This window comes from Chiloscyllium plagiosum, unplaced genomic scaffold, assembly GCF_037043375.1.
Source record: "Chiloscyllium plagiosum isolate Xiang-an unplaced genomic scaffold, Cpla_swu_hap1 HiC_scaffold_30, whole genome shotgun sequence".
Classification (NCBI taxonomy): Eukaryota; Metazoa; Chordata; class Chondrichthyes; order Orectolobiformes; family Hemiscylliidae; genus Chiloscyllium; species Chiloscyllium plagiosum.
This window is the reverse complement of record NW_028270168.1, coordinates 8,926,771-8,948,882: the sequence shown is the minus strand read 5'-3', so window position 1 is coordinate 8,948,882 and position 22,112 is coordinate 8,926,771. Positions and strand designations below refer to the sequence as shown.

The 22,112-nt window shown below is 44.1% G+C and overlaps 1 protein-coding gene across 3 annotated transcripts in view; it reads right to left on the bottom strand.

The window, feature by feature from the left end:
- Positions 1 to 22,112, bottom strand: part of LOC122563496 (sodium/potassium-transporting ATPase subunit beta-1-interacting protein 1) — a 591,744-nt gene that overhangs the window by 217,281 nt on the left and 352,351 nt on the right. For all 3 annotated transcript variants that reach the window (XM_087976711.1, XM_043717291.2, XM_043717290.2), the window contains exon 2: positions 18,661 to 18,798. In XM_087976711.1, the coding sequence (XP_087832837.1) occupies positions 18,661 to 18,720 (60 nt within the window). In that variant the 5' untranslated portion in view covers positions 18,721 to 18,798. The remainder of the gene's footprint in view (positions 1 to 18,660; positions 18,799 to 22,112) is intronic.

Genomic DNA, 22,112 nt, shown 5'->3' with positions numbered 1-22,112 from the left:
AATGGACAGTGATTGTAATGGGCAAGGTGCAGAATGAACAGTGACTATAATGGGCAGGGTGTAGAATGGACAGTGACTATAATGGGCAGGGTGGAGAATGGACAGTGACTGTAATGGGCAGGGTGGAGAATGGACAGTGAATATAATGGGCAGGGTGTAGAACGGACAGTGACTGTAATGGGCAGGGTGTAGAATGGACAGTGACAATAATGGGCAGGGTGGAGAATGGACAGTGACTGTAATGGACAGGGTGTAGAATGGACAGTGACTATAATGGGCAGGGTGATGAATGGACAGTGACTGTAATGGACAGGGTGTAGAATGGACAGTGACTATAATGGGCAAGGTGCAGAATGGACAGTGACTATAATGGGCAGGGTGTAGAATGGACAGTGACTATAATGGGCAGGGTGGAGAATGGACAGTGACTGTAATGGACAGGGTGTAGAATGGACAGTGATTGTAATGGGCAGGGTGATGAATGGACAGTGACTGTAATGGACAGGGTGTAGAATGGACAGTGACTATAATGGGCAGGGTGGAGAATGGACAGTGACTATAATGGACAGGGTGAAGAATGGACAGTGACTATAATGGACAGGGTGAAGAATGGACAGTGACTATAATGGGCAGGGTGGAGAATGGACAGTGACTGTAATGGACAGGGTGGAGAATGGACAGTGACTGTAATGGACAGGGTGTAGAATGGACAGTGTCTATAATGGGCACGGTGTAGAATGGACAGTGACTATAATGGGCAGGGTGGAGAATGGACAGTGACTGTAATGGACAGGGTGTAGAATAGACAGTGACTATAATGGGCAGGGTGATGAATGGACAGTGACTGTAATGGACAGGGTGTAGAATGGACAGTGACTATAATGGGCAAGGTGCAGAATGGACAGTGACTATAATGGGCAGGGTGATGAATGGACAGTGACTGTAATGGACAGGGTGTAGAATGGACAGTGACTAAAATGGGCAAGGTGCAGAATGGACAATGACTATAATGGGCAGGGTGTAGAATGGACAGTGACTGTAATGGGCAGGGTGATGAATGGACAGTGACTGTAATGGACAGGGTGTAGAATGGACCGTGACTATAATGAGCAGGGTGTAGAATGGACAGTGCCTATAATGGACAGGGTGTAGAATGGACAGTGACTATAATGGGCAAGGTGCAGAATGGACAGTGATTATAATGGGCAGGGTGATGAATGGACAGTGACTGTAATGGACAGGGTGTAGAATGGACAGTGACTAAAATGGGCAAGGTGCAGAATGGACAATGACTATAATGGGCAGGGTGTAGAATGGACAGTGACTGTAATGGGCAGGGTGATGAATGGACAGTGACTGTAATGGACAGGGTGTAGAATGGACAGTGATTGTAATGGGCAAGGTGCAGAATGGACAGTGACTATAAAGGGCAGGGTGTAGAATGGACAGTGACTATAATGGGCAGGGTGGAGAATGGACAGTGACTGTAATGGACAGGGTGTAGAATGGACAGTGACTATAATGGGCAAAGTGTAGAATGGATAGTGATTATAATGGGCAGGGTGTAGAATGGACAGTGACTGTAAAGGGCAGGGTGTAGAATGGACAGTGACTGTAATGGACAGGGTGTAGAATGGACAGTGACTGTAATGGACAGGGTGTAGAGTGGTCAGTGACTGTAATGGGCAGGATGCAGAATGGACAGTGACTATAATGGGCAAGGTGGAGAATGGACAGTGACTATAATGGGCAAGGTGTAGAATGGACAGTGACTGTAATGGACAGGGTGTAGAACGGACAGTGACTATAATGGGCTGTGTGGAGAATGGACAGTGACAGTAATGGACAGGGTGTAGAATGGACAGTGATTGTAATGGGCAAGGTGCAGAATGTACAGTGACTATAATGGGCAGGGTGTAGAATGGACAGTGACTATAATGGGCAGGGTGGAGAATGGACAGTGACTGTAATGGACAGGGTGTAGAATGGACAGTGACTATAATGGGCAGGGTGTAGAACGGACAGTGACTGTAAAGGGCAGGGTGCAGAATGGACAGTAACTGTAATGGACAAGGTGTAGAATGGACAGTGTCTATAATGGGCAGGGTGGAGAATGGACAGTGACTGTAATGGACAGGGTGTAGAACGGACAGTGACTATAATGGGCTGTGTGGAGAATGGACAGTGACAGTAATGGACAGGGTGTAGAATGGACAGTGACTGTAATGGACAGGGTGAAGAATGGACAGTGACAATAATGGGCAGGGTGGAGAATGGACAGTGACTGTAATGGACAGGGTGGAGAATGGACAGTGACTGTAATGGACAGGGTGTAGAATGGACAGTGTCTATAATGGGCACGGTGTAGAATGGACAGTGACTATTCTGGGCAGGGTGGAGAATGGACAGTGACTGTAATGGACAGGGTGTAGAATGGACAGTGACTATAATGGGCAAGGTGCAGAATGGACAGTGACTATAATGGGCAGGGTGATGAATGGACAGTGACTGTAATGGACAGGGTGTAGAATGGACAGTGACTATAATGGGCAAGGTGCAGAATGGACAGTGACTATAATGGGCAGGGTGGAGAATGGACAGTGACTGTAATGGACAGGGTGTAGAATGGACAGTGACTAAAATGGGCAAGGTTCAGAATGGACAATGACTATAATGGGCAGGGTGTAGAATGGACAGTGACTGTAATGGGCAGGGTGATGAATGGACAGTGACTGTAATGGACAGGGTGTAGAATGGACAGTGACTATAATGAGCAGGGTGTAGAATGGACAGTGCCTATAATGGGCAGGGTGTAGAATGGACAGTGACTATAATGGGCAATGTGCAGAATGGACAGTGACTATAATGGGCAGGGTGATGAATGGACAGTGACTGTAATGGACAGGGTGTAGAATGGATAGTGACTAAAATGGGCAAGGTGCAGAATGGACAATGACTATAATGGGCAGGGTGTAGAATGGACAGTGACTGTAATGGGCAGGGTGATGAATGGACAGTGACTGTAATGGACAGGGTGTAGAATGGACAGTGACTATAATGAGCAGGGTGTAGAATGGTCAGTGCCTATAATGGGCAGTTTATAAATGGACAGTGACTGTAATGGGCAGTGTGTAGAATGGACAGTGACTATAATGGGCTGGGTGTAGAATGCTCAGTGCCTATAATGGGCTGTGTGGAGAATGGGCAGTGACTATATTTGGCAGTTTGTAAATGGACAGTGACTATAATGGGCAGTGTGTAAAATGGACAGTGACTATAATGGGCAGTGTGTAAAATGGACAGTGACTATAATGGGCTGTGTGGTGAATGAACAGTGACTATACTGGGCAGTGTGTAGAATGTTCAGTGACTATAATGGGCAAGGTGTAGAATGGACAGTGACTATAATGGGCAGGGTGTAGATTGGACAGTGACTATAATGGGCAGGGTGTAGATTGGACAGTGACTATAATGGGCAAGGTGTAGAATGGACAGTGACTACAATGGGCAGGGTGTAGAATGGACAGTGAAAATAATGGGAAGGGTGTAGATTGGACAGTGACTATAATGGGCAGTGACTATAATGGGAAGGGTGTAGAATGGACAGTGACTATAATGGGCAAGGTGTAGAATGGACAGTGACTGTAATGGGCAAGGTGTAGAATGGACAGTGACTACAATGGGCAGGGTGTAGAATGGACAGGGAAAATAATGGGAAGGGTGTAGATTGGACAGTGACTATAATGGGCAGTGACTATAATGGGAAGGGTGTAAAATGGACAGTGACTATGATGGGCAGGGTGTAGAATGGACAGTGAAAAGAATGGGAAGGGTGTAGATTGGACAGTGACTATAATGGGCAGGGTGTAGATTGGACAGTGACTATAATGGGCAAGGTGTAGAATGGACAGTGACTACAATGGGCAGGGTGTAGAATGGACAGTGACTATAATGGGCAGGGTGTAGATTGGACAGTGACTATAATGGGCAAGGTGTAGAATGGACAGTGACTACAATGGGCAGGGTGTAGAATGGACAGTGACTATAATGGGCAGGGTGTAGAACGGACAGTGACTGTAATGGGCAGGGTGGAGAATGGACAGTGACTGTAAAGGGCAGGGTGCAGAATGGACAGTAACTGTAATGGACAAGGTGTAGAATGGACAGTGACTATAATGGGCAGGGTGGAGAATGGACAGTGACTGTAATGGACAGGGTGTAGAATGGACAGTGACTATAATGGGCAGGGTGTAGAACGGACAGTGACTGTAAAGGGCAGGGTGCAGAATGTACAGTGACTATAATGGGCAAGGTGTAGAATGGACAGTGAGTGTAATGGACAGGGTGTAGAACAGACAGTGACTATAATGGGCTGTGTGGAGAATGGACAGTGACAGTAATGGACAGGGTGTAGAATGGACAGTGATTGTAATGGGCAAGGTGTAGAATGGACAGTGATTGTAATGGGCAAGGTGCTGAATGAACAGTGACTATAATGGGCAGGGTGTAGAATGGACAGTGACTATAATGGGCAGGGTGGAGAATGGACAGTGACTGTAATGGGCAGGGTGGAGAATGGACAGTGACTATAATGGGCAGGGTGTAGAATGGACAGTGACTGTAATGGACAGGGTGTAGAACGGACAGTGACTATAATGGGCTGTGTGGAGAATGGACAGTGACAGTAATGGACAGGGTGTAGAATGGACAGTGATTGTAATGGGCAAGGTGCAGAATGGACAGTGACTATAATGGGCAGGGTGTAGAATGGACAGTGACTATAATGGGCACGGTGGAGAATGGACAGTGACTGTAATGGACAGGGTGTCGAATGGACAGTGACTATAATGGGCAGGGTGTAGAACGGACAGTGACTGTAATGGGCAGGGTGGAGAATGGACAGTGACTGTAAAGGGCAGGGTGCAGAATGGACAGTAACTGTAATGGACAAGGTGTAGAATGGACAGTGAATATAATGGGCAGGGTGGAGAATGGACAGTGACTGTAATGGACAGGGTGTAGAACGGACAGTGACTATAATGGGCTGTGTGGAGAATGGACAGTGACAGTAATGGACAGGGTGTAGAATGGACAGTGATTGTAATGGGCAAGGTGCAGAATGAACAGTGACTATAATGGGCAGGGTGTAGAATGGACAGTGACTATAATGGGCAGGGTGGAGAATGGACAGTGACTGTAATGGGCAGGGTGGAGAATGGACAGTGACTATAATGGGCAGGGTGTAGAACGGACAGTGACTGTAATGGGCAGGGTGTAGAATGGACAGTGACAATATTGGGCAGGGTGGAGAATGGACAGTGACTGTAATGGACAGGGTGTAGAATGGACAGTGACTATAATGGGCAGGGTGATGAATGGACAGTGACTGTAATGGACAGGGTGTAGAATGGACAGTGACTATAATGGGCAAGGTGCAGAATGGACAGTGACTATAATGGGCAGGGTGTAGAATGGACAGTGACTATAATGGGCAGGGTGGATAATGGACAGTGACTGTAATGGACAGGGTGTAGAATGGACAGTGATTGTAATGGGCAGGGTGATGAATGGACAGTGACTGTAATGGACAGGGTGTAGAATGGACAGTGACTATAATGGGCAGGGTGGAGAATGGACAGTGACTATAATGGACAGGGTGAAGAATGGACAGTGACTATAATGGACAGGGTGAAGAATGGACAGTGACTATAATGGGCAGGGTGGAGAATGGACAGTGACTGTAATGGACAGGGTGTAGAATGGACAGTGACTGTAATGGACAGGGTGTAGAATGGACAGTGTCTATAATGGGCACGGTGTAGAATGGACAGTGACTATAATGGGCAGGGTGGAGAATGGACAGTGACTGTAATGGACAGGGTGTAGAATAGACAGTGACTATAATGGGCAGGGTGATGAATGGACAGTGACTGTAATGGACAGGGTGTAGAATGGACAGTGACTATAATGGGCAAGGTGCAGAATGGACAGTGACTATAATGGGCAGGGTGATGAATGGACAGTGACTGTAATGGACAGGGTGTAGAATGGACAGTGACTAAAATGGGCAAGGTGCAGAATGGACAATGACTATAATGGGCAGGGTGTAGAATGGACAGTGACTGTAATGGGCAGGGTGATGAATGGACAGTGACTGTACTGGACAGGGTGTAGAATGGACCGTGACTATAATGAGCAGGGTGTAGAATGGACAGTGCCTATAATGGACAGGGTGTAGAATGGACAGTGACTATAATGGGCAAGGTGCAGAATGGACAGTGACTATAATGGGCAGGGTGATGAATGGACAGTGACTGTAATGGACAGGGTGTAGAATGGACAGTGACTAAAATTGGCAAGGTGCAGAATGGACAATGACTATAATGGGCAGGGTGTAGAATGGACAGTGACTGTAATGGGCAGGGTGATGAATGGACAGTGACTGTAATGGACAGGGTGTAGAATGGACAGTGACTCTAATGGGCAGGGTGGAGAATGGACAGTGACTGTAATGGACAGGGTGTAGAACGGACAGTGACTATAATGGGCTGTGTGGAGAATGGACAGTGACAGTAATGGACAGGGTGTAGAATGGACAGTGATTGTAATGGGCAAGGTGCAGAATGGACAGTGACTATAAAGGGCAGGGTGTAGAATGGACAGTGACTATAATGGGCAGGGTGGAGAATGGACAGTGACTGTAATGGACAGGGTGTAGAATGGACAGTGACTATAATGGGCAAAGTGTAGAATGGATAGTGATTATAATGGGCAGGGTGTAGAATGGACAGTGACTGTAAAGGGCAGGGTGTAGAATGGACAGTGACTGTAATGGACAGGGTGTAGAATGGACAATGACTGTAATGGACAGGGTGTAGAGTGGTCAGTGACTGTAATGGGCAGGATGCAGAATGGACAGTGACTATAATGGGCAAGGTGGAGAATGGACAGTGACTATAATGGGCAAGGTGTAGAATGGACAGTGACTGTAATGGACAGGGTGTAGAACGGACAGTGACTATAATGGGCTGTGTGGAGAATGGACAGTGACAGTAATGGACAGGGTGTAGAATGGACAGTGATTGTAATGGGCAAGGTGCAGAATGTACAGTGACTATAATGGGCAGGGTGTAGAATGGACAGTGACTATAATGGGCAGGGTGGAGAATGGACAGTGACTGTAATGGACAGGGTGTAGAATGGACAGCGACTATAATGGGCAGGGTGTAGAACGGACAGTGGCTGTAATGGGCAGGGTGGAGAATGGACAGTGACTGTAAAGGGCAGGGTGCAGAATGGACAGTAACTGTAATGGACAAGGTGTAGAATGGACAGTGACTATAATGGGCAGGGTGGAGAATGGACAGTGACTGTAATGGACAGGGTGTAGAACGGACAGTGACTATAATGGGCTGTGTGGAGAATGGACAGTGACAGTAATGGACAGGGTGTAGAATGGACAGTGACTGTAATGGACAGGGTGAAGAATGGACAGTGACAATAATGGGCAGGGTGGAGAATGGACAGTGACTGTAATGGACAGGGTGGAGAATGGACAGTGACTGTAATGGACAGGGTGTAGAATGGACAGTGTCTATAATGGGCACGGTGTAGAATGGACAGTGACTATAATGGGCAGGGTGGAGAATGGACAGTGACTGTAATGGACAGGGTGTAGAATGGACAGTGACTATCATGGGCAAGGTGCAGAATGGACAGTGACTATAATGGGCAGGGTGATGAATGGACAGTGACTGTAATGGACAGGGTGTAGAATGGACAGTGACTATAATGGGCAAGGTGCAGAATGGACAGTGACTATAATGGGCAGGGTGGAGAATGGACAGTGACTGTAATGGACAGGGTGTAGAATGGACAGTGACTAAAATGGGCAAGGTTCAGAATGGACAATGACTATAATGGGCAGGGTGTAGAATGGACAGTGACTGTAATGGGCAGGGTGATGAATGGACAGTGACTGTAATGGACAGGGTGTAGAATGGACAGTGACTATAATGAGCAGGGTGTAGAATGGACAGTGCCTATAATGGGCAGGGTGTAGAATGGACAGTGACTATAATGGGCAATGTGCAGAATGGACAGTGACTATAATGGGCAGGGTGATGAATGGACAGTGACTGTAATGGACAGGGTGTAGAATGGATAGTGACTAAAATGGGCAAGGTGCAGAATGGACAATGACTATAATGGGCAGGGTGTAGAATGGACAGTGACTGTAATGGGCAGGGTGATGAATGGACAGTGACTGTAATGGACAGGGTGTAGAATGGACAGTGACTATAATGAGCAGGGTGTAGAATGGTCAGTGCCTATAATGGGCAGTTTATAAATGGACAGTGACTGTAATGGGCAGTGTGTAGAATGGACAGTGACTATAATGGGCTGGGTGTAGAATGCTCAGTGCCTATAATGGGCTGTGTGGAGAATGGGCAGTGACTATATTTGGCAGTTTGTAAATGGACAGTGACTATAATGGGCAGTGTGTAAAATGGACAGTGACTATAATGGGCAGTGTGTAAAATGGACAGTGACTATAATGGGCTGTGTGGTGAATGAACAGTGACTATACTGGGCAGTGTGTAGAATGTTCAGTGACTATAATGGGCAAGGTGTAGAATGGACAGTGACTATAATGGGCAGGGTGTAGATTGGACAGTGACTATAATGGGCAGGGTGTAGATTGGACAGTGACTATAATGGGCAAGGTGTAGAATGGACAGTGACTACAATGGGCAGGGTGTAGAATGGACAGTGAAAATAATGGGAAGGGTGTAGATTGGACAGTGACTATAATGGGCAGTGACTATAATGGGAAGGGTGTAGAATGGACAGTGACTATAATGGGCAAGGTTTAGAATGGACAGTGACTGTAATGGGCAAGGTGTAGAATGGACAGTGACTACAATGGGCAGGGTGTAGAATGGACAGGGAAAATAATGGGAAGGGTGTAGATTGGACAGTGACTATAATGGGCAGTGACTATAATGGGAAGGGTGTAGAATGGACAGTGACTATGATGGGCAGGGTGTAGAATGGACAGTGAAAATAATGGGAAGGGTGTAGATTGGACAGTGACTATAATGGGCAGTGACTATAATGGGAAGGGTGTAGAATGGACAGTGACTATGATGGTCAGGGCGTGGAATGGAAAGTGACTATAATGGGCATGGTGTAGAATGGACAGTGACTATAATGGGCAGGGTGGAGAATGGACAGTGACTATAATGGGCAAGGTGTAGAATTGACAGTGACTATAATGGGCTGTGTGCAGAATGGACAATGGCTATAATGGGCTGTGTGTAGAATGGACAGTGACTGTAATGGTTAGGGCGTGAAATGGATAGTGACTATAATGGGCAGAGTGGAGCATGGACAGTGATTATAATGGGCAAGGTGTAGAATGGACATTGACTATAATGGGCAAGGTGTAGAATGGACAGTGACTATGATGGGCAGGGTGGAGCATGGACAGTGCCCATAATGGGCAGGGTGTAGAATGGACAGTGACTATAATGGGCAAAGTGTAGAATTGACAGTGACTATAATGGGCTGTGTGGAGAATGAACAGTGACTATAATGGGCAGTGTGTAGAATTGACAGTGACTATAATGGTTAGGGCGTGAAATGGATAGTGACTATAATGGGCAGAGTGGAGCATGGACAGTGATTATAATGGGCAGTGTGTAGAATTGACAGTGACTATAATGGGCTGTGTGCAGAATGGACAATGACTATAATGGGCAGGGTGTAGAATGGACAGTGACTGTAATGGAGAAAGTGAGGACTGCAGATGCTGGAGATCTGAGCTGAAAATGTGTTGCTGGAAAAGAACAGCAGGTCAGGCAGCATCCAAGCACAGTGACTGTAATAGGCTGTGTGTAGAATGGACAGTGACTATAATGGTCAGGGCGTGGAATGGAAAGTGACTATAATGGGCAGGGTGTAGAATGGACAGTGACTATAATGGGCAGGGTGTAGAATGGACAGTGACTATAATGGGCAGGGTGTAGAACGGACAGTGACTGTAATGGGCTGTGTGGAGAATGGACAGTGACGATAATGGGAATGGTGTAGAATGGACAGTGACTATAATGGGCAGGATGGAGAATGGACAGTGCCCATAATGGGTAGGGTGTAGAATTGACAGTGTCTATAATGGGCAGTATGAAGAATAGACAGTGCTTATAATGAGCAGGGTGTAGAATGGACAGTGACTATAGTGGGCAGGGTAGAGAATGGACAGTGACTATAATAGGCTGTGTGTAGAATGGTCAGTGATTGTAATGGGCAAGGTATAGAATGGACAGTGACTATAATGAGCCGGGTGTAGAATGGACAGTTTCTAAAGTGGGCAAGGTGTAGAATGGGCAGTGCCTGTAATGGGCAGTATGTAGAATGGTCAGTGCCTATAATGGGCAGTTTGCAAATGGACAATGACTGTAATGGGCAGGGTGTAGAATGGACAGTGACTATATTGGGCAGGGTGTAGAATGGACAGTGACTGTAATGGGCAGGGTGTAGAATGGACAGTGACTATAATGGGCTGTGTGGAGAATGGGCAGTGATGATACTGGGCAGTTTGTAAATGGACAGTGCCTATAATGGGCAGGGTGTAGAATGGACAGTGCCTATAATGAGCAGGGTGGAGAATGGACATTGCCCATAATGGGCAGGGTGTAGAATGGACAGTGCCTATAATGGGCAGGGTGTAGAATGGACAGTGACTATAATGGGCAGTTTGTAAATGGATGTTCAATCTGACACTGGCAGCATTTCACCCTTTCGCCTGTTCTAAGCCTCTCCTATTAAATACACGAAGCACACGGCAAGTTGGCTGCTTTCTGGGACAGGAAGAAACAAGTGAAGTTTTCATTCTGACATACAACTCGTCTGCGAAGGTGTGATGGTCACAACAGTCTTCTCTATTCTTAGTTTATTTTTAGAAGCTTTTCGATTGACCTTGAACAAGTGTTTGATTGTGTTCAAGCCAGCAGAGTTTTCTCATCATCAGCAGCCAAGGCTGCAGTGACATTTCTAAGGAAGTAAACACAGGGTTCTATTCAGAAGAATAAGGCAGCAGGCTTCTGAGTGCATTAAAGATATCCTTTGAATAGATTGACTCAATATCTGACCCCAGTGTTATTTAAAAGGCAGAACTAGGAGCAATGGCATTCATCCACTTGGCATAAGCCTCAACAATAACTTAATTTTCTTACGCTTGTACATTTTAACAATTCTGAACTCAATTTCCACCTTTCATTTTTATTCATTTAAATTTTATTTTTGCCCCAGTCATTGTTGTGTCTATCCTGCACAATCCTGAGAGGGTCGATCTTGGCTCTGAATGAATTGATTGACAGTTGACAACCAGTTCTGCGTTTCTCCTCATTTTTGGGATGACTGGTTTTACTCCATCGCCCAAACTCAAACCTTGGTGTGTGTGTGATGCCAAAGGAATAAATTAGATTCCCTACAGTGTGGAAGCAGGCCCTTTGGTCCAACCAACCCTCTGAAGGGTGACCCACTTCCCTCTGACTAATTGACCTAACACCATGGGCATGGCCAAGCCATCTGACCTGCACATCTTTGGATTGGGGGAGGAAACCAGAGCAAGCCCACACAGATATAGGGAGAATGTCAAACTTTACACAGACAGTCATCCGAGGCTGGAATTGATCCTGGGACCCTGCTGCTATGAGGCAGCAGAGCTAACCACTGGGCCACTGTGGCACCTGAATAGCTTTAGTGCATTAGTTGCATCAGCGAATGATTAATTTGAAAGTATCTCCCATCCAATTTTCCCAAGGGCCAGTAAATGAGCAGAGCCACTGAAAAGTACAGATTCAATAACATGATGTTTTCAGTCACCGTTATTGATGATAAATTACAAAAAGTCTTGATGAAATAAAATCAAAAACATCTTACTGAACAAAAATATGATTCAATAACATTCCTCCAAAATACTACAGAGAAATGAAAGACTTGCCATTATAACAGCTCCTTTAAGTCCCATTATATAGTTCAAAGCCCTTGATATCTATTGAGATAATTTTGTAGCCTAGCCAAATTTTCAACACAAGAATTGTGGCAGTCAATTTGTGTACAGAAAGAGCCCAAAACTGAAACGCGATACTGATTGAGTCATCTGTTTTTTGTGTAAGTGATTGAGGGATAAATATTGAGCAGGACACCAGGGGTAATTCCACTCCTACAAAATATTGCATTGGACTTTTTTACATCCATCTCATGGGGCGACAGGATCTCCGTTTAATACCTTTTTCAAAAAAGGTTACAATTCTGACAGTCTCAATACTGCACTGTCATGTCAACCTTTGATTTTTGTGCTTAAGACCTAAAATGGGACGACAACCCAGAACCTCTTAATTACAGAACTATGTTGCTACCAATTGAGCCACAGCTGAGACTGAGCAACCTGCTCATCTCAATTCTGCCATCCACTTAACAGATCATTATTGGAGTTAAGCTGTTATCAATTTCTCCACTGTTGCTGGGGCTTACTGAGCCACTCATTGACTCTTGCATGTAGATAGCCATCTCTAGAATTCAAGCCTCTGTTACTGCTGTGGTTCAGCACTGTTATTATATTAAAGGACTGAAAGAACAGCGGATCCTGGGAATCAGAAACAAAAGTAGAACTTAAGAAGAAGGGTCACTGGACCCATAACGTTAACGCTACTTTCTCTCCACAGATGTTGCCAGACCTGCTGAGTTTTTCTCGCAATTCCTGTTTTTGTTACTGTTATTAGGTTACTCATATTTTTTTTTATTGAGGCTTACACTGTTTGCAAGTTCTTATCCTTCTCTCAATGGACTCTATATTGAAGAATAGAATATATGTACAAGTTGGTTTCTTCCCAAGAATAAGGCAATACAAACTACAGGATCAATTAAAACTCTTAGCAGGTCAAGCTCTCTCTGTGGAAAGGGGTCAATAGAGTGATTAGTCAGAGACTTTTTTTACCAGGACAGAAATGGCTATCATGTGAGGGCATAATTTTAAGGTGATTGGAGGAAGGTTGAGGGGAGATGTAGGAGGTAGGTTCTTTACATAGAGAGTGGTGGGTGTGTGTGGAATGCACTGCCAGCAGTGGTAGTAGAGTCAGAGACATTAAGGGCATTTAAGCGACTCTTGGATAGGCACATGGATGATAGTAAAATGAAGAGTATGCAGAGTAGTTTGATCTTAAAGTAGGATAGAAAGCCAGCACAACTTCGAGGGCCAAAGGGCCTGTACTGTTCTATGAAATCTGAAGAGAAAATGAGGTCTGCAGATGCTGGAGATCAGAGATGGAAATGTGTTGCTGGAGAAGCGCAGCAGGTCAGGCAGCATCTAGGGAACAGAGAGAATCGACGTTTCGGGCATTAGCCCTTCTTCAGGGCATTGCCCGAAACGTCGATTCTCCTGTTCCCTAGATGCTGCCTGACCTGCTGCGCTTCTCCAGCAACACATTTCCATCTATGAAATCTGAGGCTTGGATTTTGTGCTGGCAATGACAATAGGTTCAGAATCAAGGGTTATGGAGAAAAGGCAGAAAACTGGAGTTGAGGATTATCAAATCACCTGCGATCTCATCGTACAGCAGAGTAGACTCGATGGGCTGAATGGCCTTTTTCTGCTCCAACATCAATGGAGTCCATACATGCACAGAATGACATGGAAATCCAGAAGCTGTTGTTAGTGAGTTTACTCTCCTCCCTGGGTGTACTGCTAACTCCTTTGCAATCAGCAGCTGGTGAGAATATTCTATTCTACACTATTATTCTTCATGTAAGAACCCTTAAGAACATGTAAGAACATCTTAGTATATCAAGTGTAATGTAATTGACATCCAAATGAATCACTAATTTCAGAATGATTGGTCCTGATAAACTAATTCCATATCTGTGAAATGCCAAATTCCACAATAATAAGTTCTATACATGTTTAAAAACAATTCTTGTGTTAATATAATTATTGAGCTTTATTTCAGTTTTCAGGATGTCTGTCTGTGTTGGTGTAAGTGGAAGATTGCCGTCATGCAATAACCTGCATCTTGTTTAAGACAGGAGCCTCTTCTTATGAGACTATCTAATCATTTCCCTCTACCACGTCAGCAAAAGAAGACACTGTACACTTTGCCAGAAATAGGGATGGTGGCAGTTCTCCATTCTGATAGTAGTTGGCATCGCATGCTCACATTATATTAAATGTAATAGAATCCCTACAGTGTGGAGGCAGGCATCCAGCCCACATTGACCCTCTGAACAGAATCCCACCCCATCCCTGTAATGCTGTATTTTCCATGGTTATTCCACCTGGTCTGTACGTCCCTTGACACTATGGGTAATTCAGCATGGCCAATCCACCTAACTTGCACAGGGGGTGAAAACCAGAGCAAACGCCACACAGACAACGCGCAAACTCCACACAGACAGTCACCCGAGGCTGGGATTGAACCCAGGTCCCTAGTACAGTGAGGTAGCAGTGCTAACCATTGAGCCACCATGCCACTCTGAAGTAGTGCTCTGAAATGGTCGAGTAAAGTTCTCAGATCAAGGGCAATTAGGGACAGAAAATGAATGTTGGCCTTGCCACCAAACCCACATCCCATGGAATAATTCATATTGAAAAGTTACTGGGTAAGGATACTACTATTGCCTACCCATTTACTGACATTACTGCTGCCGAATGCCAGGTGATCCCCTGACTTGGCCCCCGGTTTCGGTTGTCACTGGGAGAGGGAAAACCTACGAAACTGAAATCACTAAAACCCTTGGAGCAGCTTCCTTCAAGAATATGATGTGAATGTATAAAATCAGAGTCAGAGTTAACATTGAAGTAGGATAATTTTTTTGTCACTGACTTGAAACATTCACTTGGTTTCTCCCCCATGCAATCTGATCTTCCAAGGGTGCTGAGTAGTTCTGGTAATTTCTGTTTTTATTTGAGATTGTCAGTGATATTGCTTTTGCTTCAAAGGACTGCTTGTTCCACTAGAATTGAAACTATACAGTTAATTACAGTCTTTTCAACTGCTCCATTGCCCAATAAGATGCCCTTCATTTCATTGCTTTGATAGTAAGAACCATAGAGACAGCAATATTAAATCCCAGCATTATCCCATAGGCAGGTGGCCTGAAAACAGCCACATTAAACAGCGAGTATCCGGTGGGTCACTGCTGAAGGTGCTGAGTGTAATGTATCCCTGAGGCACTATACAACTATTCAGTCCTCCAATGCAGAGCCCTTGGGGGCAGTATCTGAGCACATGGACTTCCATTTCAAAGCAAACCTTTTAAGACTTTTCAAATACACTGGTTTATATTCTAACAAAATAAGGTTCTGGCACCAACAAATAGTTGGCAGCTCTGTTAAATTAGCAATTTAGTTAAAGGATCCACTTCAGTATGGAGATATTTCATACAGTAACTTGCAGAAAAGCCAACTCTGAATGAATGAAAAATACACACTGGTATTTATACATTTAGATTTGCTGCATTGGATTGGGAAAACAAACGGGCCTTGCTCTGTGCAGAATTCACATCGAACAGTGAGTGACTTCCTGAGATGCTTGTTACCACGGTGATGACCCGAACAAACCATATTAGCAAGTCGAACACTCAAGAGCTGTTGAACTTTAATGCAAGAGTGCATTAACATCATGCTGGCATTTTTACGTTCTTACCCCAACCTCGACTATTTTTTCTGGTTTTCTTTCATGCTGGTGTTTTTAATTTATTGGCACAGGAAACTTCCTAAATCTCTCACACAAACACAGAAATTGCTGGAGAAACTCAGTGGGTTTCGAAATTTTAACTGGGAAATCATCCTGGGAATACATCCAAGGAAATTATTTGGATGGAACTGAGAAATAAGAAAGGGTTGCTCACCTGATTGGGATTGTATTATAGACCCCCCAATAGTCAGAGGGAAATTGAGAAACAAATTTGTAAGGAGATTTCAGCGATCTGTAAGAATAATAGGGTGGTTATGATAGGGGATTTTAACTTTCCAAACATAGACTGGAACTGCCATTGTGTTAAGGGTTTAGATGGACAGGAATTTGTTAAGTGTGTACAAGAAAATGTTCTGATTCAGTATGTGGATGTACCTACTAGCGAAGGTGCAAAATGTGACCTATTCTTGGGAAATAAGGCAGGGCAGGTGACTTAGGTGTCAGTGGGGGAGCACTTTGGGGCCAGCGACCATAATTCTATTTGTTTTAAAATAGTGATGGAAAAGGATAGATCAAATCTTACAACTGAGTTTCTAAATTAGAGGAGGGCTAATTTTGACGGTATTAGTCAAGAACTTTGAAAAGCTGATTGGGAGCAGATGTTTGCAGTTAAAGAGATGGCTGGAAAATGGGAAGCCTTCAGAAGTGAGATAGCGAGAATTCAGAGAAAGTATATTCCTGTTAGGGTGAAAGGAAAGGCTGGTAGGTGTAGGGAATGCGAGATGACTAGAGAAATTGAGGGTTTGGTTAAGAAAAAGAAGGAAGCATATATGAGGTATGGACAGGAGAGATCAAGTGAATCCTTAGAAGAGTATAAAGGCAGTAGGAGTATACGTAAGAGGGAAATCAGGAGGGCAAAAAGGGGACATGAGAGAGCTTTGGCAAATAAGGTTAAGGAGAATCCAAAGCATTTTTGTAAATACATTAAGGACAAAAGGGTAACTAGGGAGAGAATAGGGCCCCTCAAAGATCAGCAAGGCAACCTTTGTGTGGAGCCGCAGGAGATGGGGGAGATACTAAACGAGTATTTTGCATCAGTGTTTACTGTAGAGAAGCACATGGAAAACATAGAATGTATGGATATAGATGGTGCATCTTGAAAAAGGTCCATATTACAGAGTGCTGGATGTCTTGAAACTCATACAAGTAGATAAATCCCCAGGACCTGATCAGGGGTACCCTAGAACTATGTGGGATGCTAGAGAAGTGATTGCTGGGTCTCTTGCTGAGATATTTGAATCATCGATAGTCACAGGTGAGGTGCCAGAAAACTGGAGGTTGGCTAACGTGGTGCCACGGTTTAAGAAAGGTGGTAAGGACAAGCAAGGGAACTATAGACCGGTCAGCCTGATGTCGGTGGTGGGCAAGTTGTTGGAGGGAATCCTGAGGGACAGGATGTACATATATTTGGAAAGGCAAGGACTGATTAGGGATAGTCAGCATGGTTTTGTGCATGGGAAATCATGTGTCACAAACTTGATTGAGTTTTTTGAAGAAGTAATAAAGAGGATTGATGAGGGCAGAGTGGTGGACGTAATCTGTATGGAATTCAGCAAGGCATTCAACAAGGTTCCCCGTGGGAAACTGGTTAGCAAGGTTAGAGTTCATGGAATACAGGGAGAACTAGCTATTTGGATACAGAACTGGCTTGAAGGTAGAAGAGGGTGGTGGTGGAGGGTTGTTTTTCAGACTGGAGGCCTGTGACCAGCGGAGTGTCACAAGGATCGGTGCTGGGTCCACTACTTTTTGTCATTTATATAAATGATTTGGATGTGAACATAGGAGGTAAAGTTAGTATTTTTGCAGATGACACCAAAATTGGAGGTGTAGTGGAGTGAAAAAGATTACCTCAGATTACAACAGGATCTGGACCAGATGGGCCAATGGGCTGAGAAGTGGCAGATGGAGTTTAATTTAGATAAATGTGAGGTGCTGCATTTTGGAAAGGCAGATCAGAGCAAGACTTATACACTTAATGGTAAGGTCCTGGGGAGTGTGGCTGAACAAAGAGACCTTGGATTGCAGGTTCATAGCTCCTTGAAAGTGGAGTTGCAGGTAGATAGGATAGTGAAGAAGGCATTTGGTATGCTTTCCTTTATTGGTCAGAGTATTGAGTACAAAAGTTGGAAGGTCATGCTGCAGCTATGCAGGACATTAGTTAGGCCACTGTTGGAATATTGTATGCAATTCTGATCTCCTTCCTATCGGAAGGATATTGTGAAACTTGAAAGGGTTCATAAAAGATTTACAAAGATGTTGCCAGGCTTGGAGGATTTAAGCTAAACAGAGAGATTAATAGGATGGGCTGTTTTTCCTGGAGCATCGGAGGCTGAGGGGTAACCTTATAGAGATTTATAAAATCATGAGGGGCATGGATAGGATAAATAGATAAAATCTTTTCCCTGGGGTCGGGGAGTCCAGAACTAGAGGGCAAAGGTTTAGGGTGAGAGGGGAAAGATATAAAAGGGACCTAAGGGGCAACTATTTCATGCAGAGGGTAGTATGTGTTTGGAATGAGCTGTCAGAGGAAGTAGTGGGGTCTAGATTAGAGTGGTGCCCTTCATCTTTGCCTGAAACGTCGGTTTTCCTGCTCCTTGGTTGCTGCCTGACCTGCTGTGCTTTTCCAGCACCACTCTAATCTAGACTCTGGTTTCCAGCATCTGCAGTCCTTGTTTTCACCTGGAGGAAGTGAAGAGGGCTGGTACAATTGCAGCATTTAAAAGGCACCTGGATGGGTATATGAATAGGAAGGGTTTGGAGGGATATGGGCCGGGTGCTGGCAGGTGGGACTAGATTGGGTTGGGATATCCAGTCAGCATGGACAGGTTGGACCGAAAGGTCTGTTTCCGTGCTGCACATTTCTATGACTCTATAACAGTTACAAGCCAAATGACGCACTTACCATAACTAAGTATTTGGGTCTGTATTGGATGGTTCCAAAGATACCCAGGATGATTGCCATAATGTACAAAAAGTTGGCCAGGATAGGAACCCATTGATAGCCCAGGAAATCAAAGATCTGTCTCTCCAAAGTAGCTGCCTGAAAAATAATGGAAATGCATGTTTCAGATAATACACGACATTACAGAATCAACGTAAAGCAAGTTACAACAATAACACACTGCGTGTCGCAGTTCTGCCCTCCTGTATGTCTGTTAGCAATAATATGCTCTGGAAACACAGCTCTCAGAATGAAAAGGGAAGGAAATCATCTGAGTAACTTCCCTCTTTCCTTTCCCTCTAATATTCCAAGTACATGGCTTCTTTTGGGGTTTGAACCAGTCAGATCAGACATGCCAGGATAGGAATTTAACTTGTATCACCCTCAGACACAACGTCGTCATTAGAACTGCTCCATGATTCATTCTGTGGCCAAAGAAAATTCACACAGTTCAAAGTAAAACAGCGCAGCAATGTTACACTCAGAGCTTCGATTTAAAATCAATCTGATCTGCAAGACCCCATTATTAACCCCTTGTATCCTAGTCTCTGGCATTCACCCAAGGTGTTACCCACCAACTGCTGGTGACTTCTGTTCTGGATCACATTCCTCATCCATCCAGCCTGGTTTACTCTGTATTGTGAACTCCTCTCAATATAACAACAATGACAGACTTCTGAGATTCCAGTGCCCGATGTGGTTAAATGTCTTCCCCTTTCCAGCTCACTTGTCTTCAAAAATGTTCTCAAATCTGACTTTTTGAACACAGACTCAAAATCATTTCTATAATTCTTGTATATAGACGCATGTGAGGAAGAATTTGGTGTATTTTCAAATCCAACTCTGCCAGCAAGGTCTTGTCCACTGGAACTGAGATGGCTTGGGTAAGCTCACTGTCACTAATTCATCTAATTGCTCTCACTGTAAGTTACAAATACTGGGTGGCAAGAATGCCCATGCACAAAGTTTTTGGCAGAAGAGAAACTCAGTCTTCATAAAACAGAAGAGGTTTATGGCATATTACTTAATAGCTAGTTACACGAAAGACTTGTCAGATCACAGGCTGCACTGAAGAATAAGTACTATGTCACAACATGGACTAGAACTGAACTGCTCACTGCAAACACACATTTGTAACACTAGTTAGCTCCTCTCAGGAACAGTGCTTTATACAGGTAGTTCTGCTATTATGTGATCGTTGCATTCTTGTGCGAACCCACGCTACACAAAAATTGCATAATAAAAAAGCGCTTAAAGTGTTGGTGATGCAATTGCATTTTAGAAACAGTGTCCTGTATTTGTCAATCACATAACAGCCAATTTGCATTGGCGAAACGCGCGTTGCAGCAGAACAAGCTGTATCCTGATGGGCGGAGCTTATTCATGATGTCAGTTACGAACTGTCTGATACAATGAGGTTGCATCACATAACCCTCATTCGAAATACCAAGAGATATTTAGACTCAGCTGGGCTCATCACATGGAAATTCTCTGTGGTCACATGCTCCGGCTGGCACAACCTGATCTTTCTACTTTTTCATGAACACAGTTCTTTGCTCGTAAATATTTCCTTGCAACAAACAGAGAAACATAGAACATAGGAGCAGGAACAGGTCATTCGAGCATGGTCTACCACTCAATACGATCATGGCCGATCATCCAAGTCAATTGTCTGCTCTTGCTTTTCTCCTTTGAAAGCTTTTAGCTGCAATGTTATATTCAACTCCCTTTTGAAATCATAAAATCCTTTGGCCGTGAAGGCTCTCTGCAGTAGTGAATTCCACAGGCTCACCCCAAATACAGAACTCATCTGCATCACTGCATGAGAGAATGAGAAATTGGCAGGATTGCTCATACAAGGTCAGTTAGCTCAGTTGGCTGGATGCTCAGTTTATGATGCAACATAAAGTCAACAGCGTGAGCTCAGTTCCCACACCAGCTAAGATTACCATGATGGACGCTGCTTCTCAACCTCTCCCCTCACCTGTGACCCTCAGTTATCTATTTCTCATGGACAGTACCCTCTGGTCTGATAAGACAATGGAAACCTTACCTTTATTCCTGTAAAATAATTACAGCATCACTGTTGTGCTACTCTGTAGGGCAGTATTGCTTCTCTGACTATTGCTAATTCCAAAGGTTCCATCACCATCAACTAATCCAACAGGAAAATACAAATTGTAGTGATAGCTATCATATTCAGAAATATTACAATAATGCACTCTGTAATATATTCTAAACTGGTAACACATCTCAAGGTTCAGATGACCTTGGGAAACAGTTGCAGCTTTAGTTATGCTGTTTCTCAATGCCATTTCAATCCTTAGCATGTTAATGGCCTTCTTATTGACTCTGCCATCTGTATTCATTCATCTCTCGTTGTCTCAACTTAGTAGAATATTCCTTTCATCCTCAACATTGTTGAAATATGATTACTTAAGGATGTTTCATAACAGCTATTTTGGATCTTGATTATTTGCATGGTAAAATACTTCAAAGTTATTGCTCAGTACAAGAGAAGCCTCTTAGCGGGAACATGCACTTGGCACTGTGCAAGGATCTCTGGCAGACAATTCAGCAGACACTGTGGAAGCAAGTAAACAGAGATGAGGGGACGTTCCTCAGCTTTGAAATGCCCATTAGCTGAGGTCTCAGTGGAAAGGTCTCCAGTCTTCTTTCTTCACGAGTCAAAATGTTTAAGTAAATGGCCAAATGGTATTAAATTCATAATAGCAGCTGCTGATAGCTTTACAAAAAAAAACTGAATGAGTCCATTGACTTTGGGAATACTTGTGCTGCTTGTAGTGTAACTTGTCCTCATTAACAGGAGTTGAAATGTCCATTCCTGAATGAACACAGATTGATTTGCTGCACCTGTTTTCAGGGGTTGAGCCTTCAGTGAATAACATCGACTGGCCTTGCAACAAGGACGAGATGCAGCCATGAAGTAGAAATGTAGCCCTTCTAAACTGTAATGAGCCTTGGGAAATAGAACATGATATACACACCTCATTGAGTTAAAAGCAACTCATTGAGCCATTTGGAGTCTTGTTTTTCACATGGTAACAAATCCTCTCAGCTGTTTGGTGCATATTGGCAATAAATCTGCACTGAATCAATAAAATAGCAACAACTTAAAATATTACTAGCACGACATCGTTTGAAACATTAATTATTTATCCTCCATATGCAAAGGACTCAAGGCCCATTTTTTCCTCCTCCTGATACTTGTTCCCAAGAGTTTTGAGCAGTTTACAGGTACCTGGGTAATGATTGAGTACAATGGCTCTCAGAGGATTCCTGCGGGTTCTCTTCCTTCTTAGTTCCTGTGTAGATCAAGACAGGGTCAGGGAATTTAATTGTGTTCTATTCTGGGCATCCATCATGCACTACATGTCAAGAAATTACATTGA